At 33.2% G+C, this 17,665-nt stretch overlaps 1 protein-coding gene across 2 annotated transcripts in view; it reads left to right on the plus strand.

Annotated features, from left to right (window-relative positions):
- Positions 1 to 13,899, plus strand: part of LOC106647054 (pleckstrin homology domain-containing family J member 1) — a 122,201-nt gene extending 108,302 nt beyond the window's left edge. For both annotated transcript variants that reach the window (XM_089595282.1, XM_014363307.2), the window contains exon 3: positions 13,193 to 13,899. In XM_089595282.1, the coding sequence (XP_089451408.1) occupies positions 13,193 to 13,674 (482 nt within the window). In that variant the 3' untranslated portion in view covers positions 13,675 to 13,899. The remainder of the gene's footprint in view (positions 1 to 13,192) is intronic.
- The last annotated feature ends 3,766 nt before the right edge of the window (positions 13,900 to 17,665 follow it).

Here is a 17,665-nt window from a genome sequence, read left to right on the forward strand (position 1 = left end):
TAGTTTTTTTTAAAAAGCCCATATCAAGCACTCCTTTCCAAACTCAAAACAGCTTGTATAACATTAATAATTTAACTCTGGCACCCATTGGCAACCTTTCTATAAAAGACGCAATCGAAATAATACCTATATATAACGAATCTAACATCCCACTCCCAAGCTTTTTAGACGGCTGCAGAAAAGCATGCCACGTAATTCCAAAAATTAACAAACCCGATCTAGCAAAATTTATTAAAATGCAATTTTCAGGAGAAGTATGGCTCTTCATCAAAAATAAAATCTTTGACACCATCGAAGAAAAAGCAATATTTTTTTACAAACATTGTCAGATCCGCAAAAATATGGCATCAAATAATGGGTAAGCTAGCGGCGTTAAAACAAAGAAAAAAAAGTGTTACTTCATTTACTAATGGAGTTAAAGGTACCACCACAGAATTAATTCAAGCAACTCTCTGCGACGGTCGAATACATCAGAAATTTTATACACAAGTAAAACAGGATAAAGTTAAATATTTCATAAGAGGGTTACACTGGGTAATAAAAACACGTATGGGCCACGCGTACGACCTAGAGACTGCAACAACCCAAGCGATAGAAAACGAAAAAGACTTCGCGTGTCATGAATTTGGACATCTGCAAGAAACAGTAAAAATCATAACTAATAGACAAAGTCAAGATGCATGAATAAACTTAATATAAACTCCAGAAAAATGCCAAATTTGTGTAAGACGAGGGCTCACAGCAGGCAATTGCTGGTATCACTATAATACTAGTGAAGCTAACGCTTACCAAGCCACACCCATGTACAATGCTATACCATCCACCACCGAACGTCGTCCTAGCCACTCTCCTATACCGTTATACACTCAATCTTAAAAATGGGCGTGTCATGGAGTCAACCATCACATAATAATCCTGCACCTACATATCAATCTAAAAATTATATACTAAGCCAATACATGCAGCCAAAAACTCCGAATTCAATTAATGATAATCGAAACAATTAAAAAACGTGCAACTATACCAAAAATTTAGGTCACTGGAAAAGTGAATATAAAAAAAAGGCCTACAATGATAAAATCAAATAAAAGACATCGGGAAATAACTCAGGTTTGTTCCAGAGGGGAAGCTTGGGAGAGACCAGCAATGTTATACTAACAACTTCCTAAAACAGATAATAGTTAACAAAACCGTCTTACTAAACATAAAAAACCAAATACCTATCGTAACAATCAAATTCAGCGAAATCAATCGACCCTTGTCGTTTATTCTCGACAACGGTGAGAATGTATCACTCATTAAAGAATCCGTCATTCCATCCAACATACATGATTTTTTAAGATACCATTCTACACGTAAGAGGCATAACAAAGGGGGAAATTAAAACTTAAGGGTACATCGTTCTAAGCCTTCAAGAATACTTCTCCGAATTTCACATCATAACAGATGAGTTTTATATAGAAACATACGGCCTAATAGGAAACAAGATATTTTGTACTTATCAATTACAAATAAATTACTATGAAAATTACTTTAAAATGAGAAATTACATAATACCTATCCAAAGCTGAACAAATAACACAAGGCATTCCCAAAAAAGCATGAAAATTCCTTCGCAAGTACTAGTATTTCATACAACTTCTTACGCGTTAAAGAAACAGAGCACTCTTACTTAAAATCTTCGAAAGCTGCCTAATCCGAACTCACCAGTAACCAGAAAATAAGAAATCCCGAATCATCAATGATCTTCGAGATCCGAAATCATGAAATTGAAAATGATATTCTAAAAGCCGAAATCCAAGATTATGAAATAAAAGCTAACATTAAAATCACCGACATCCGAAATCAAGAATTAAAAAACTATTCTACGAACGCTGAAATCCGAAATCAAGATACAAAAATATCTGTAATGATCTCCGAAATCTGAAATTTAAAAAATCTGGACTCAAACAACCACGACACTAAATTCCAAAACTTCAAACTCAACAACAATCAAGTATCCATACTCAAAAATCGAAAAAATTTTAACCCCAAAAGAAAATATTGCGAAACTGTCGATAATTGCAAAAGCATCGAAGCTGAGAATCATAACGACGATCTATACGCACAACATCGGAATACGAATGAAAGTGACTAGAAAGTGAATAGAAAACGAACTCCTCAAAAGCGTCAAAAGCTTCGAAAAATCACTTATATACAATAATAAAGGTTGCGACATCACACAGAATTCAACCTACCTCAAAAACATCTCAGCACTAAATACTAAGAAGGACCACAAATAATACAAAAACTGATAAGCACATATTTAAAAAAACAAAATTCTCAGAAAATCATACAAGCAAAAAAACGTGCCAATAATTGCATCAAAAATCTCAAATAACAAATAAAAAGAAAATATAATCCAAACATCAAAAATAAAAAAATCTTAAACACATCATTAAACTCGAAGGTAATTCCACGCGAGCAAAAGATTGTAAGGTTATTACGTCTTAAGCACATCGAGCATAGCAAGCTAAAAGCCATAAAAGAGATAATAGTAGACTATAATGACATGTTTCACCTTAAAGGTGAAAATTTACCTGCTATGGACCTCATGGAGTTAAACATCCCAACAACAACTAGTACCCCCATTTAAATTAAGCCTTTTTGGCAACCTCTCATCTAGCAGTAAGAAATAAACAGACAAGTCAAAGAAATGTTTCAGAACAAAGTCATTGAGCCCTCCATGAGCCCTTACACGGCGCCTGTTTTCTGCGTGTCAAAAAAGCCAGGACCCGGCGGACAAAGAGGATACAGATTCGTTATGGACTTTAGAAAACTCAATGACGTAATACCCAACTGTAATCATCCAGTACCGACATAGCAAATATTCTTGATAAAATTGGCCCATCTTAATATTTTACAGTCTTTGATTTAAAAACTGGTTACCACCAAATAAAAATAAAAAATAAGAAGATAGACATAAAACTCCCTTTATGTGCGATCTAAGACTTATTTACTTTAAAAATTGCCCTTTCGGATTTAAAACAAGTTCACCAATATTTTTAGCACTTATAGCAGCCTTAATTCTAAACATTAAAGGAGCAGTTTCTTTCTTCGACAATGTATGTATTCACTCCCAAGAATTCTATAAACACTGTGAAATTATTATTCAATTTTTGAAGCAACTAAGCGAAGCAAATTTAGTATTGCAGCCCAAAAAATGCGAATTTTTAAACCAAGGGATAAATTATCTTGCTCACATAGTTAGTAAAGATGGACTGAAACCCAACCCGAAAAAGATAGAAGCAGAGGAAGAATTTCCTCGACCAATAAATCAAATAAATATTCGACAATTTTTAGGATTAGTAGGGTACTACCGTCGATTTATAGAAAACTTTGCCAAAATAGCAAAACTCTTAAACATGCTATTAAATAAGGATCAGGAGTTCTTGGGGAACGAAGAAACTCAAACAGCATTTCAAATTCAGAGGGATAAAATATTCTTTCCTTTAATTTTAATTAATCCTGACTTAAGAAAAACGTTTATACTTACAACGAATGCTTCGAGATACGCTAAAAGAGGCGTGCTTTTACAAGGAAAAATTGGAAAAGTTAAGCCCATCAATTTTATATCCCGCACCTTGTCCAAAAGTAAAAGTAACTACTGTACGCCCTTCAGAGAAGCCTTGGCTCTAATATATTGCCTAGAGCAATTTAGAGTTTACCTGTACGGAAGAAAATTTATATTAGCGAGCGATCAACGACCTCTTGTACGACTCAATTCGATAAAAGACCCATGCTCTCGAATCATACGCTGGTGACTAAAACTCGCTGATTTCAAATTTGATATTATATATAATTTTGGCTTCCAGAAAGTTAACGTAGACGCTTTATCTAGAAACCCAATCGACGCTCGTATACTTTCACACACCTGCACAAAAAAAGAGCCGCAACATCTGCCAAATACCCCGCTCCTCAACTCCCGCTACAAAGAAGTCCTATCAGTGTTGGCTCCCAAAAAACGAATACTCGACAACAATAACAATAAAGACTATGCATCCAGCTCAGCTATTTTCGAGCAAGAGCATACTGTCTCTTCCACAGACATAAGGCAAACCGAAGAAAACTCGCTAAGCACCCATCACAAAACTAATAAAAGTAAGCAGCGAGACCCTCATACCGGTGAAGAGAATTTTTTTAAACCCTACCTATATGCGAAGCATCCATTCTAGGAGAACACAAAAAAAATAGTACGCAGAATAACAATGATAACAATAATAGCCCATCCACCCTAATTACACAAAAAAATAGAATAAATTTTTTAAGGGAAAAGATCTATATAAGAATAGACAATTATGTTTACTTCACCGACAACCTTGGCCAACCATAAGATGACCGAACACAAGATATTCGTACAATAAACAAATTATCCCACTTGGAAAAATTGACAATTGGCACACCTAAATTAATTAAACACAACACCAGTTTTTACACAGTTTTACCCATAAGAGGTCAAGAAAAAAAAGCATAACAAACATAACAACAGTGCTAAATAAGTCACTTATCAATTCAAACAAAATTTTAACACAGCATGGCACAATAAAACAAGGTAGGCTTCCTAGCCAGACAATTTTCATCTAAGTTCGCGTAGGAGCCTGTATAACGTTATAATTTGGTACCAAATTTGATATGTATTTTGTGCTAAATATCAAATTATGTTAATAACAGCGGGTTAAATGGAGTATCATACTAATAACCTGTACATAAACTAACTAGACTGAACTAACATAAAGTAAATGTCTAATACAAAGTAAAAAAATACAGTTAAGTTGTAATAATTAGTTCATGTGCAATACTCAAATTTAAATAGTGTAAGCAAAATTTTTTATATCTTAACAAAAAATGAGATAACTTAGTGTTTTCAATAAGTTTTGAAATTTTTTTGAAGAGTTAATATATTTCTCTTTCGTAACTTATACCTTATAGTTTGAAAACGTTTTTGAACTGGTCAGTCATTTGTACAAGTCCGACGTTATACTTCATATTTTTAAGTAACAGTGACCATCAACACTCACCTTACTAATAAATAACGAAAACACTTTGTGGCTTGCTGCTCATTTATACATGTACAATTTAAATGTAGCGCTGATTGCGACGTCATACAGGCTTCTTCTCTGATAAGTTTTGTCATGTAAACATGTGCATGGGCCTACCTTGATTTATTGTACCATGTTTAATAGAAAAAAATATAACGACAGTCAGTCTAGCTAGAACGGCCAAATTAGAAAATATGGAGTTCCAAAAAATATTACAGATGTTACAAAAACATATAACACAAACCAAAATTATAATTTGCCTTGGAAGAATACAGCATCCACCGCCGTAGGAAAAATATAACATTATTAAGGAAATGCATAACTCCGCTAAAGAAAGGCATAAAGGTGCAAATGAAACTTGCAACAAACTAGAACACAAATATTTTTGGGAACATCAGAAGGAAGACATCCAATCGTACATACAAAAATACCTTGAATGTCAACTAAAATTACTAGTACGTGTCAAAACTCAACAAAAATTAATTATCACCGACACACCTACCAAACCTTTTGCTAAACTCGCTCTAGACATTACCGTTACCAGCAACTCAGCAAAATAACGAGTATATTCCAAGGATGCAGTGCTTATTCTCAAAATATGCTACAGCAGTCCCATTAAAAGATCAAACTGCCAAATTAGTAGCAAATGCTTTCGTTAAGACATTCATTTGTATTTATGGAGCTTCAGCAGCTATACTAACGGATCGAGGCACTAACTTTCCAAGTAAATTAAGTAAGAGGGTAGCTAGTCAATTAAATGTCAATTCAACAACTGTACCTTGCAGATAATGCAAAAACTCTGACGAACGTCTTTATAGCCATGGTAATACTCCTGATAAGCTTAACTAGCCCTATTGATCCTCATTATATAATATGTAATTTTTACAAAAAGAGCTTTTGAAAAGCTAACAACCAAGCTAGACCAAACCAGCATCAGCTATACACCCATCGGTAGCATCGACCCGGATTTTCGCTGCGACTTCAAAGGTCCGACACGCACTCCAGAAATTAATAGGAACCCCGCAGCCAAAAGGACAGAACAAATTTACGATGCTCCTAACTTTCTACCTATACGAGTTGCGCACAGCATAGGATCCCTATATAGTGATGAGAAACGAGTTACAGTCATTGAACCAGGCACAGGAAAGGTGGTGCAATACTCAAACGTTCGCAAAGACAATATAATGACTCTATAATGATAACATCAACACCTCCCACTGTGATGGCCACCCAAGATTTCAAAGTTCACAAAAAAAATCCCAAAAAAATGGGAGTAGCCGAAATGCACACCCAATACCCTCGTCGTCTAATAAAATTTTCCAGAAGCCAAACCGTTGGCCCCAAATTTTCCTCAAGTCAAGACCATCTTTTCGTAAATCCAATTGATGTAAAGAAAGCAAAGTTTGCCACGCCCGCTTCTTTTGCACAACATGCAAACAACGGAGTCCTAAACGGTATTTAAAGGCAAGCACAACAAATTTTTCTCATTATTTTTGTTGAATCTCTCAGACTTGCAATACCCGTTAGTCCTCAACTTCGTTATCTGTTACTTGTAAAGATGGCTCCAATTACGATCCTGACCGAAGGTACGCTGACGTCTGAAATCATGGTAACAGTCGTGCTAACAATCTTAGCATTCTGGACTTTGGCACGAACGGCTGCGTCGGGGTTCGAGCAAAGAAGAAGGATTAAGGCCAAAGTAGTAAACAGGAAAAAGAATCCAATATATGCAAGGGCCAACACTTAAAATACACCAACAGATGAAAATCGGGGCCAGGGCCAAGTGTGGGACAGGAGTCCTTAAGGAAGGTAGTCCAGAACACCAGATGAAACCTTTTAAACAAGGCAATGGAACGAAGGCTAAACAGACAGTTCATGCTTCGGGAGATAAACACGCTATCCGTAAGTCTACTAAACAACGCTTACGAGCTTTGTTGCCAGCAAGAAGCAGCTACGGATGATCGCGGCATATGCAGGTTTCCTAGAAATAACGAAACTCGGAGGTAAAGACAGTCTCTCAAACTCACCTAACTTTGGCACTTGCCAAGATTGCGGTGATGGATTACCAGTCTGGGGATCATGCAGACAATGTTACCACCGGTACATTAACTATAGACTGGAGGATATTTAAATCAGGTGCATCTTTGAGTGCACTATAGAAGACCACGTCAGGGAATTGACGAACCAAAAATATTATTGGAACTGTGGAGTACCCCTGGAACCCTTTACTTAGTGCAGTTATAATTATTCCACCAGAACTAGATGATGATGATTTAGAAAATTAAATTGAATATTCTCTTTTCTGTTTTACAGGAAATAAATTAAAAGGAAGTTTTATATATATGTTTATCAAGAGGTGACTTACGCGGTCAATCTCATGCATTTAAGGATCATTATGAGGTAAAAAGTGAAATTATGTGGATGTCCGCATAATTCTACCATGTGATTAATATGTACGTTAGAAGCACGTGAAATCCGCATAAGTCACTATTTATAGACATATATATGTATATATATATGTGTGTGTGTGTGTGTGTAAAAAAAAACACAAATAAGACATACACACGCAAAAAGAAAGTTCAAAATCATCACACAAAAAAAAATTAAAATCATCAGACAAAAAAACAAAAAAATCAAAATCATCATACAAAATGAAAAAAAAACAACAACAAAAATTATAACAAATGAGGAATGTACACACACAAAAAAACCAAAATCTTCACACAAAAATAAAAAAATTAAAAAAATAAAAATTGTTACACAAAAAAAAACAACAAAAAACGAAAACACAAAAATTTCAACGCTGGCAAAAAAAAACACCGAAACAAAAATAAGCTAACAAAGAAATCACAACACCAAAATACAAAACAATAAAAAAAAGCAAACTAAAAGAAAACAAAAAAACAACAACACAAGTAAGAAATACATACAAAAAAAACAAATCAAAATCACGCGCAAAAAAAAAGAAAAAAAAAACTTTAAACGGCACACACAAAACTAGAGATACACAGAATACCACTGACAAAAAAAATATGTATGATGGAGCGCTATTATACCCTCCGACGATGATTCGCACACATATATTAAGCGTAATAGAATAATAATGTATGCATAGTAATGTATGTAGCCCATTTTTTCATCACTGAAATCTTCTTTCCTTCGTAAAAATATGTATACCACTTTCAAATCCCACCATCCACACATCGACCCCTAACTTAATCTTTTTTTAATCCACTGAGCATCGTATCAATGGACCCATAGACTGTAAAACTAATACTAAGTGCTGGATATTTGTTGCGAAAACAATCGTTAAAAAAATACGAAAAGTCGGGACGACTTTTTCAACTAGAGGGGGCGAATCATTATCATTTAACGCATACCAACCCATATGCAGCCAGCCTCGCACACATGCAAGCAAAAAATCTCATTTTAAACAGCTCTCTACGTCGATGGCATGAGGCAAATACGTCCATGGGACAACACTTGTAAACGATACTGGGATAGCTTCATCGAAGATATGATAATAAATGTATTACTGGACAATGCCGAATTCATTTCCAAAATCACCATTAAACACGAAGCAACGCCAGCAGTAAATGTAACTCTTAGAAACTTAAACAGCAGCCTTCAGCATCGTAAAGTAAGAAAATTCATAAAACACCCCGAATGGGATCGAGCTAAAACCCATGAACGAGAGCAAGCCACGATCAGTACAGCTGGTATAACATATGCCGGTCTTTTAGAGCGGTTTGCATTGGGAGGAAAGGGTTACGAATGTCTTGATAATTCTCAGTGATGCAAACTTTGTCTCCTTGACATTGAACCCTGGAAAGACTGCTGCGCATGTACCATGCACTATTTCCAAGGTAATGGAGACGACACCATTGCAAGATGCCAGCTTGAGTGCCCAAACCCAGTACACCACCAGAACTTATATAATGATGTTTGCCGTTACTGTGAGTCCACTTTCAATAAATTTGACTCCAACGTCGTAGTCTAGCAATAACCACCTTTGTTTTCTCCTACCATCCCGTCTGAATGTCATTGTTACTGCCTCTTTACTCCATTAACGTAATAACATCGTCATCTACTGTAAGAATAATTTTAAGAAATCATACCGACAACAGAACTTAAACGCATTTCCGATAGCAAGAAAAAAAAATTCTATTGCTTAGATGTTAGCTTTAAATACAGTTGTAGCTAATAAATAAAAAATAAAAAAAATAATAAAATAATAGTAATAATAACAATAATAATAATAATAATAATTATAATAAATAAGTATATAAATATATAAGAAACACCGCACATCACTTACTATATCATTAGAAGAAAGGTAATTGTTAGCTTTCAATTCACATTGTAATATGAAATACTAATACGTTAAGACAATATGCCATGCGAATGTAACCCTAGATTTATTTAAATTACGTAAAACGTACATCTGTAAAACGGAAGCCAATTTTACCAGGCACAAACACGCCCGGCGAGTAAGAACTTAGGAGGATGGGGCCGTGTCACGTCTAGTGATGTCTACCCACTGTCAGTAACAAACACTATATGGTATTCGTCACCTAGCTACCACAACCATAAATCGATACCAACGCACGCTCGGTCAATCGCGTGCTCATCAGCCATTCCTGCTCCCTAACCTTACCCCCACCAAATTCAATAGCTGGCTTACGCTTGCAGCTGCACCTTTTTTCCAAGAATATGTTAATCAAATTTACCTCCACTCCTTGACTCACCCACGATTCTCGATCCGATTTAGAGTTTACATAGAACCGCGCCCTGCGAGCTCGTCCTCTTTCCTGGAGAATTCGTCGACCAACAAACAAGTTGCCAACATTAATTACAGTGAGTTATACTATTAAATTTCCGGTTGTCTAAATTATCCTTATGATATTCGTGATTCAATAAAGCAAGTTTTGCTGATAATTCAACTGAGCTTTTCCTTTCTTTTAATATATTACCGGCTTAACAGGCAATTCACTTTACTGGCCAACCCAGGAGAGCTGTTAGCTGCTAATTATCCATTACTTGAAAAGTTACTGGTTAATTACTTTTAATAATTAATTTCATTACAAACACTGCTAAACACAAACTCATTTGCTGTCCACGCGCTGCTCGCTGCATTCAAATTTCCACGCGCTAAAGTTACGTCGAAGAGCCATGACGTAACAATACTCTCAACTTGCGACTCGTCTGTGCACACTTCTATGCTATACAATAACATATATCTGCACGTACACGCTTTTCTTTACTCGTTTACTAGTAAGCACAAGCATTGACTCTCATCTTACAGGCTCATTCTCCCAAACAGTACAATAACAATATGACATCCCATACCTACTTATGTCATGATTTCAAGGAATCACACCATACATGTTTTATCGTGCATAATGTTTTTTTGTTTATGAATAGGTATAAGGTGCTTTTTTACAATCTTAAATTTGTGAATGATACTGATAACATTTTGTTTACCGTTTCAAAACCGAAGCTCATTAGATTGCGTATAACGATGGAGAAACATGTACGCTTTTACCTTAATTCTCACTTTCAGTGTAAAAAAATTGTACATTTTTGGTTCCTTTTACTTACACAGATTCCAGCATTCGACGATAATTTTAAAATTAAACGGAATACACTGTACTTGATATACACAATGTTTTTCTTTATTTTGAATTATTTCAATTTCACAGAAATGAAGAAAAAGTTGGTCTGCTAGTAAACGTAGAAATAATATTTTACTATCATTAGGATTTTTTGATATCTCTAAGGATTTTTTCCATAAAAAAAATAAGTATTTATACTTAATTTTCATTTTTTTAAGGCAGTAAATAATGCAAGTTTTGAATCATTAATCCATTCTGAATTATCGTTGGAATTCATGTAACACTCTCTTACTCCTTCTGTACATATATTTTTGCAATTTTACAATCTTAACTAAAGTTGATGGACAACTGTTGTCGATTTTGCTAATATGATACCCAAACTTGATGTTAGTATAATTAAATAAAACATAATTTTTTTGGAAAAAACTATGATTAAACAAAAGTAGATATTTTATCTACAATCATTATTTATGGTTCTTTCTTCTTTACTAGCAATATAGATAAAATCAATCAAAACTGCGGGACTACTTTTACATACTGATACAATCACTTCTTTTTCTAGTAGATACATGAAAATTTTTCGTAATGCATATTGTTTCAAACATTGCTTCCCATCTGCAGTTTTCTATCACATTCAATTTTGAAAATAAGCTCTGATAATTTTTATACTCAAACAGTAAAAAAATAAGTAAACGATCTTATTGTATTTTTTTTTACAAGGATTAAGAAAAACAATGGCATACAAGTTAATTTAGTCCTAGTATCAACACTTTAAAATTGTATTCATTAATCCAACTCATTCCTATTTTAGAATTAGTGGATATAAGATATATTTAAAATTCTTTGTCTAGCGAATTTGTATACTTTTCTGCATAAAATCCACTTATATTCAATAACTGATAGCAAAATTTTGTTAATTTTTTCCATATAAACTCGTATGAATTTATAGTCATATGTTAGCAAGTAGCATAACAATCTGATTTTCACTGTAAGAAATTTTATTACTCATTGTTTAGCTAATACATCTGCTTAATAGCAACATTCTAAAGATTATAAGCATTTTAATTACGCAACTCGTATTGAAACAGTTGTAAAAGTTACATCACTTTGATCAAGTTTTTTTCGTATAAAATATTAATTAGCTTGATGTCAACATTTGTTAACGTTACTATCTAGTTTTTACATGTTTGGTTACATGTTTTCTTATACTTCGTGTTAAAAACATAATCTAATGGTTCAATTTCTACCAGCCAATTGTCTCTGTCTGATTTCTGATAAATAATACCAAGTTATGTAAAAGTTATTCACTTGTATGGAATTTCATTTCTAACTTTTTATGATATTTTCACTACTTTAAGGGCTTAATTACTTGTGGTTGAATTTTACACTAGATCTTTGATGTAAAAGTCCTAGCCTATCTTCTACTATCTTAAAAATTTTGAACAGCAGGGGGTTGCGGAGTTGACATGTAATACCCATATTTATTAGTGGGGTTACACCTTCCTGTGTGTTCGGTGCACTAACCTCCAGTCAAGTTTTATGCAAATGTTGAATTTTACACTAGATCTTTCATATATAAGGCAAGGCCAATGATATTCTGTGCCAAAAATTGTGTACTAGAATTTTACCAGCTACGCATGTCTAGCTACAACTACAGTATGAATACAAAAGACAGAAACGTAGCTTATCCTTTTACTCTAACTGACGTCATCAAATAGCTATAAAATTGTTTTTCCCACTTTTCCTCTCCGATAAAGATTCTTCTACACTTGAGATCGGTGCAAATAGATTTTCCCTGACGCAGTATGCTTTGCTTCACTCTTTTACTTATCTCGTAGAGGTGCCACATACTAAATTCTACTATAATAATAATTGCATGTGCCCGATATTTTCTAGGCTATTTTAAGATATTTGGCAAATACTTACAATTAGTAGGAAGTTGGTAGGTACTTGGCAAGTTGTTTTAAACTATCTCTTCGAACATTTTGAAAAATTTCTTGATTCTTAATAAAGAGCTCATAAATATTAAGGCTAAGAAACTTATCAAAAGTATGTTCAATTTAACCTCTTTGACTTGAGTTTACTGGGGGTAAATGTCTTCATCTCGCCATTATGGACAATAACTAGTAGTCTAGTGTTAGTTTTATTGCCATATGTTACTTGCTTGCTTTGGATATGATAACAAAATTCAGCTTGCGTTCACTATGACTGTTTACTTTGTGCAGACGTTTTAGTGAAAACACTCAGAATAGGCATAGTTTTTTTACCATTGTCAGTTTTATTATGCGAATAATATTAGTAACTATACTTGTTTAGAATTATCATCGATTTTCCGCGATAATTAAGACTATAATTCCGTACAACTTAAGACATCTTAAATATTTACATTTAATATTTTAAAAATTTTAATTAGTTATTTAAAAGTCACACATTTAATTTATATATTTATAAGCTGACCTACGATCCAATAATAATATTTATTATTCTTCTCGTTTTTAGGATTCAAAGAGAGATGGTTCAAACTAAGATACAATTTTTTATTTTATCAAGACAATTATCAGACGGGGAAAGTTGATAAAACAAATCCCACTGGTGTGATTTTATTAGAAAATTATAATGTAAATGTCAGTATGCTGCACGATAATTCTTTTGCTTTTAAAATAACTTTTAGAAATGAGCCCCAAAAACATCACATATTAAGTGCACGATCAAAGTTACAGATAGAACAATGGATAAAATTCATCAAACAAGCTAGTTATGGATACTGGCGATTACAGCTTACAACATTACAACAAACTTTGTTTGAAAAAACTGGAGAAGATCCTTTATTAATGTATCCAAGAAATAAAGGTATCATAAGGGATGAAGCATGGCAGGATAAATCGAGTTTTAAGTCACATATAAAGTCTTTTGCTTTTGTAGCACCTTTGTCTACAATAGAAGCGTCTACAACTGAAATTGATTTAATCAATTTTACGTAACAAAAAGTTTTTTCTTTATTTTTTTATTGAAAGTTTTACTTTCAAATACAGTCAATAATTGTTGTTGCAAAAAACTTTCAATCTCTGACCACACAGAAAAATCATAAATAAAAACGAACCACTGTAATGTATGCAAAAAAAAATCATTCGAGATTGGAAAAACATCAAACCTCTTAATTATATCAACATATAGCATAAAGTAAGCTCTTATTCAAATTAACACTTAATGAGGATTGATCATTTTATGTTCATAATGTTTTATTATTAAATAAAATATTCTGTATTTAGATAATACATACATTTAATGTTCGGGTAAAATTTTTTGTTATGTATATATTTTAGTATCGCTTGGTTTTACATACGGTTAAGTAATGACTTGTATAAATATAGTATATTACGTATCTAGGACAGAAACTGGGGTCATTAGCCCCACATTTTGGCCGTAGAACGTATACTTCCTTTCCTTACACCTCCGCCGAAAGTTCGAAACAAATATTTATATGATTTGTACTCCTCGTTGTACTCATATTAATGATTCTCGTCATAGCAGCTCTGCTGAACGTGTGTTTGTATGCATACGCGTCTACATGTATGTTTTTCATACTCGTTATACTTTTTTAACCTCTACCTCTGCGCTGTATGCAGCAGCCACGCTCCTGTGACAGTCGATCATTTCATTTAAAAGTCAATTTATGCTGATGTTTTTTATTCATTCATGAAAACACAAGGAAAAAATAACTATAGCAGAAACTATCGATGATCTCGCGCTATCAATGCAATAGTATCTGATCGGAGCATTCAATACATCACATATTTCACTAAAGCTTAATGATCATGCGACGTCATTTGCCTGTTCAATATACAAATGTGAAAAAATAACGTTTAAGAAATGAAATAGTTTACTACTATAACATTGTGATATGACGTGTATTATTTAGATGCGTTTTACATAAACAAAGTTCTAATAATTGTTTAGCAAATCTTTGTTTTGCTTATGTTACTTGTGTACTTTGTGGCTCTTAGAAGTTTCAAGTGACAACCGAAGCGAGCTGCTAAACCTAAACACATGAAATCAGCAAGTACCAGTCCCATAGCATGTAAGACAAAGAAGCTTTGACTGAAACTTCGCGCAAGGTGAATTTCTTCGAGCAGCATTTGAGTTAGTAGCTTTCCACCGCTCATAGAGTGTAGACTAATTGTTAATTAATTTTGTGAAGTGTGCCACTTGTCAATTTTCTTACGTGGCCTGATATCGCTCCCATTGATATTGATATAAGCGTAAAAAAGTCTAAATAAAGATCTATAAATCTCCATGGAAAGAAAAATGAGGTAAACCAATTTTATATCCCCTAATACTTTTGTATACACACAGTATCTTCGTCATTTTTTTTTAATTTTTCTTTACAAGTTAAGAACAGTTGCACCGTGGATCCAAATCCCAAAAAGCAGCCCAAAAATTAAAAAACCAGTGGACACTAAGTGCTTGGGTACCCAAGTAAGAAGTTACACTTCTATAAAATTATATGGCAGATAATATAATTATAAATATAAATTTACATAGAAGGTATTTCATACCTTCTATGAAATAATATTGTGTACAAAGGAGGTACAATTATATCGATGAAATGGGTAAACCTACGTTAGTTGGGTGTAGTTTTTAATACATATTTTAATATTTTGTAACTTAATAATTATAAACAATACATTATGGCACAGTACAATATAAACAATGTGGAGGCTGGCCGGTACAAGACCGTGCATAGTATGGCATGCATAGAATGGTATAACCAAAAGTATACTAAAAATACCACAAAAAATACCCAAAAAAATTACAGATCGTTCAACCGTACCAACTGTCAATTATATTGTTGATTTTATTTAACACAAATTTCCAATTGAGAATATCGATTTCTCAACCAAATAACACAAACGGGAAAGTATTATTCCCGTTCATATAACATATGAAAATGCTGAGTGGGTGGAAGTCATACGATGCACAGTAGTATACTGCATAACTCAGCACCCGAAAGATTTGAAAATAGGAAAATCAAAGAATACAAATATTCATACATGTATGGAGAACGAAAACACATGAATGCAACCGATTTCAAAATCTAATTTCCTTCCTCATAAATTAATGGCAAAAGTGCCAGTAATGATGACACAAATAAAACAGACGAGGCTTATGATGATGTTCAGCCCGTTAAACAACATCATATATGATTCATTAGACAATAAACGGAGTGATTAAAAAACGATGTACGTGGTCTTTGCTACGTATTGTAATCAGTCAAAGATGAGAGCCCTTGATGGACTCAATACTCACGGAGTTCGATATTCAGAATATAACAATCGTGGCAAATCGGTAACGACGATTCATCCTTCATATGGAAATGTAATATATAAGGCGGATATTGGAGTCCATAGCCTTCTATGCAAAGCACAACGATATATGCAGAAAACTTACCCATATGCAAAGATAGCGTCAGCTTAGTGAAGTATGAATGGCACAACAGCTTGTGTCTTGAAAGTAATGTCACAATAACTATCGAAGTATTAAATGAATTAACTATGGGACAACAAAAGAATAAGGAGAACCCTACAATCTTGACAACCCAAAAATGTAAAAGGCGAAAAGGAGTTTGTTTGTGCACAGAACAAAAAAATTATGAACACCTATTCATTAATCCTTGATTATAATAAATCCAGAATCATGACTAATCATGTTATCATTGCTTTCCTTTTGCAGAATCCTAGATACATGTAATAATTTTACAGACTAACTATTTCTTACTTCATTATATAACTTTACGTTGTCTTCTTTACAGTAATACTTTAATGCTATCAAAAAAACAACTACAAATAATGTAATATGTTTATTGTTATAGTAATAATAATTGTTTTGAAAATATATAAGTAGTAATGGGACTCTAGCCCCCTCCCCTGCACTCTTCGCACGTCAACTCCATTAATGCATTATAATCCTTCATATAGACTTCGAGGTGGCAGGCAAATGGTCTCAAAAAAAAAATTTGTTTTCAATTAAAAAATATGAATTCTATAAGTAATAATAATAATAACAAAGAAATACTAAATGCCTCTCACATAAGTTAAGTATGGTTGTTATAAGAAAATTAGCTTTAGTTGGTCTGAGGTAAGCAATAAATAATGGCTTACAATAGAAGTAACTTTAGAATGGTTATTTAATTTAATAAACAAAAAATTTTAGAATGGTACTTGAAATATTCTTACAGAAGAATTATCGTTTATCAGTTTTATTTTTTTTTTTTATGTATTTTCATTTACATAAATATTTTAATATATCCATAGGTTCACATTGACATTTAATCTTCCGTTCAAAATAGTTTAATATGTAATGTACATAATTATCTTAAGAAAGTAAGATAATTATGTATCAAACATTACTACAATAGTCGATAATTGTTAGCATACTATTGATATTTTTTATTTTCTCTTTTATGAACTCTATTGTAATGCCTCGTTAATGCATCTTTTCTTAAAAATTTTCTTCCGCAATATTTACAAATTTCATTGTACTCCGGGTTACGTACATGTAAATGACGCCAAGAAAGTATTGCTGTTTTAAATTTTTGGTCACAGATAAGCCAACGGATAACTTTAACGTACGTATACTCTATTATGTGGCGTACGTAATTTTTTTTATAACTATATTGCATACACTACATTTAAAAAATTTGTTATGTGTTTTTTAAAGAACTTTTAATTTTTTTGAAGTTCAACAAACATATAGGCAGTACTCACACTTGAGTTAGCTCATTGACTTAATATTATTAAAGAAATAGCTGAAATTGAAAAATTTTTTTTGCTTAATATTTTACATAACTACAAAACATTTTTACTAATCAAACTCATGACAGACAGCGCCTATGTATTGTTACTAAAACTATCGTTGGTATATATATTTAGTACAGGCTTGTTTATTATCTATCCTTATTATTCATTCTACGCT

The sequence above is a fragment of the Copidosoma floridanum genome, unplaced genomic scaffold (assembly GCF_036245765.1).
Source record: "Copidosoma floridanum isolate Cflo_tuat_1 unplaced genomic scaffold, Cflo_Japanese_pri ptg000002l, whole genome shotgun sequence".
In the NCBI taxonomy this organism is placed as follows: domain Eukaryota; kingdom Metazoa; phylum Arthropoda; class Insecta; order Hymenoptera; family Encyrtidae; genus Copidosoma; species Copidosoma floridanum.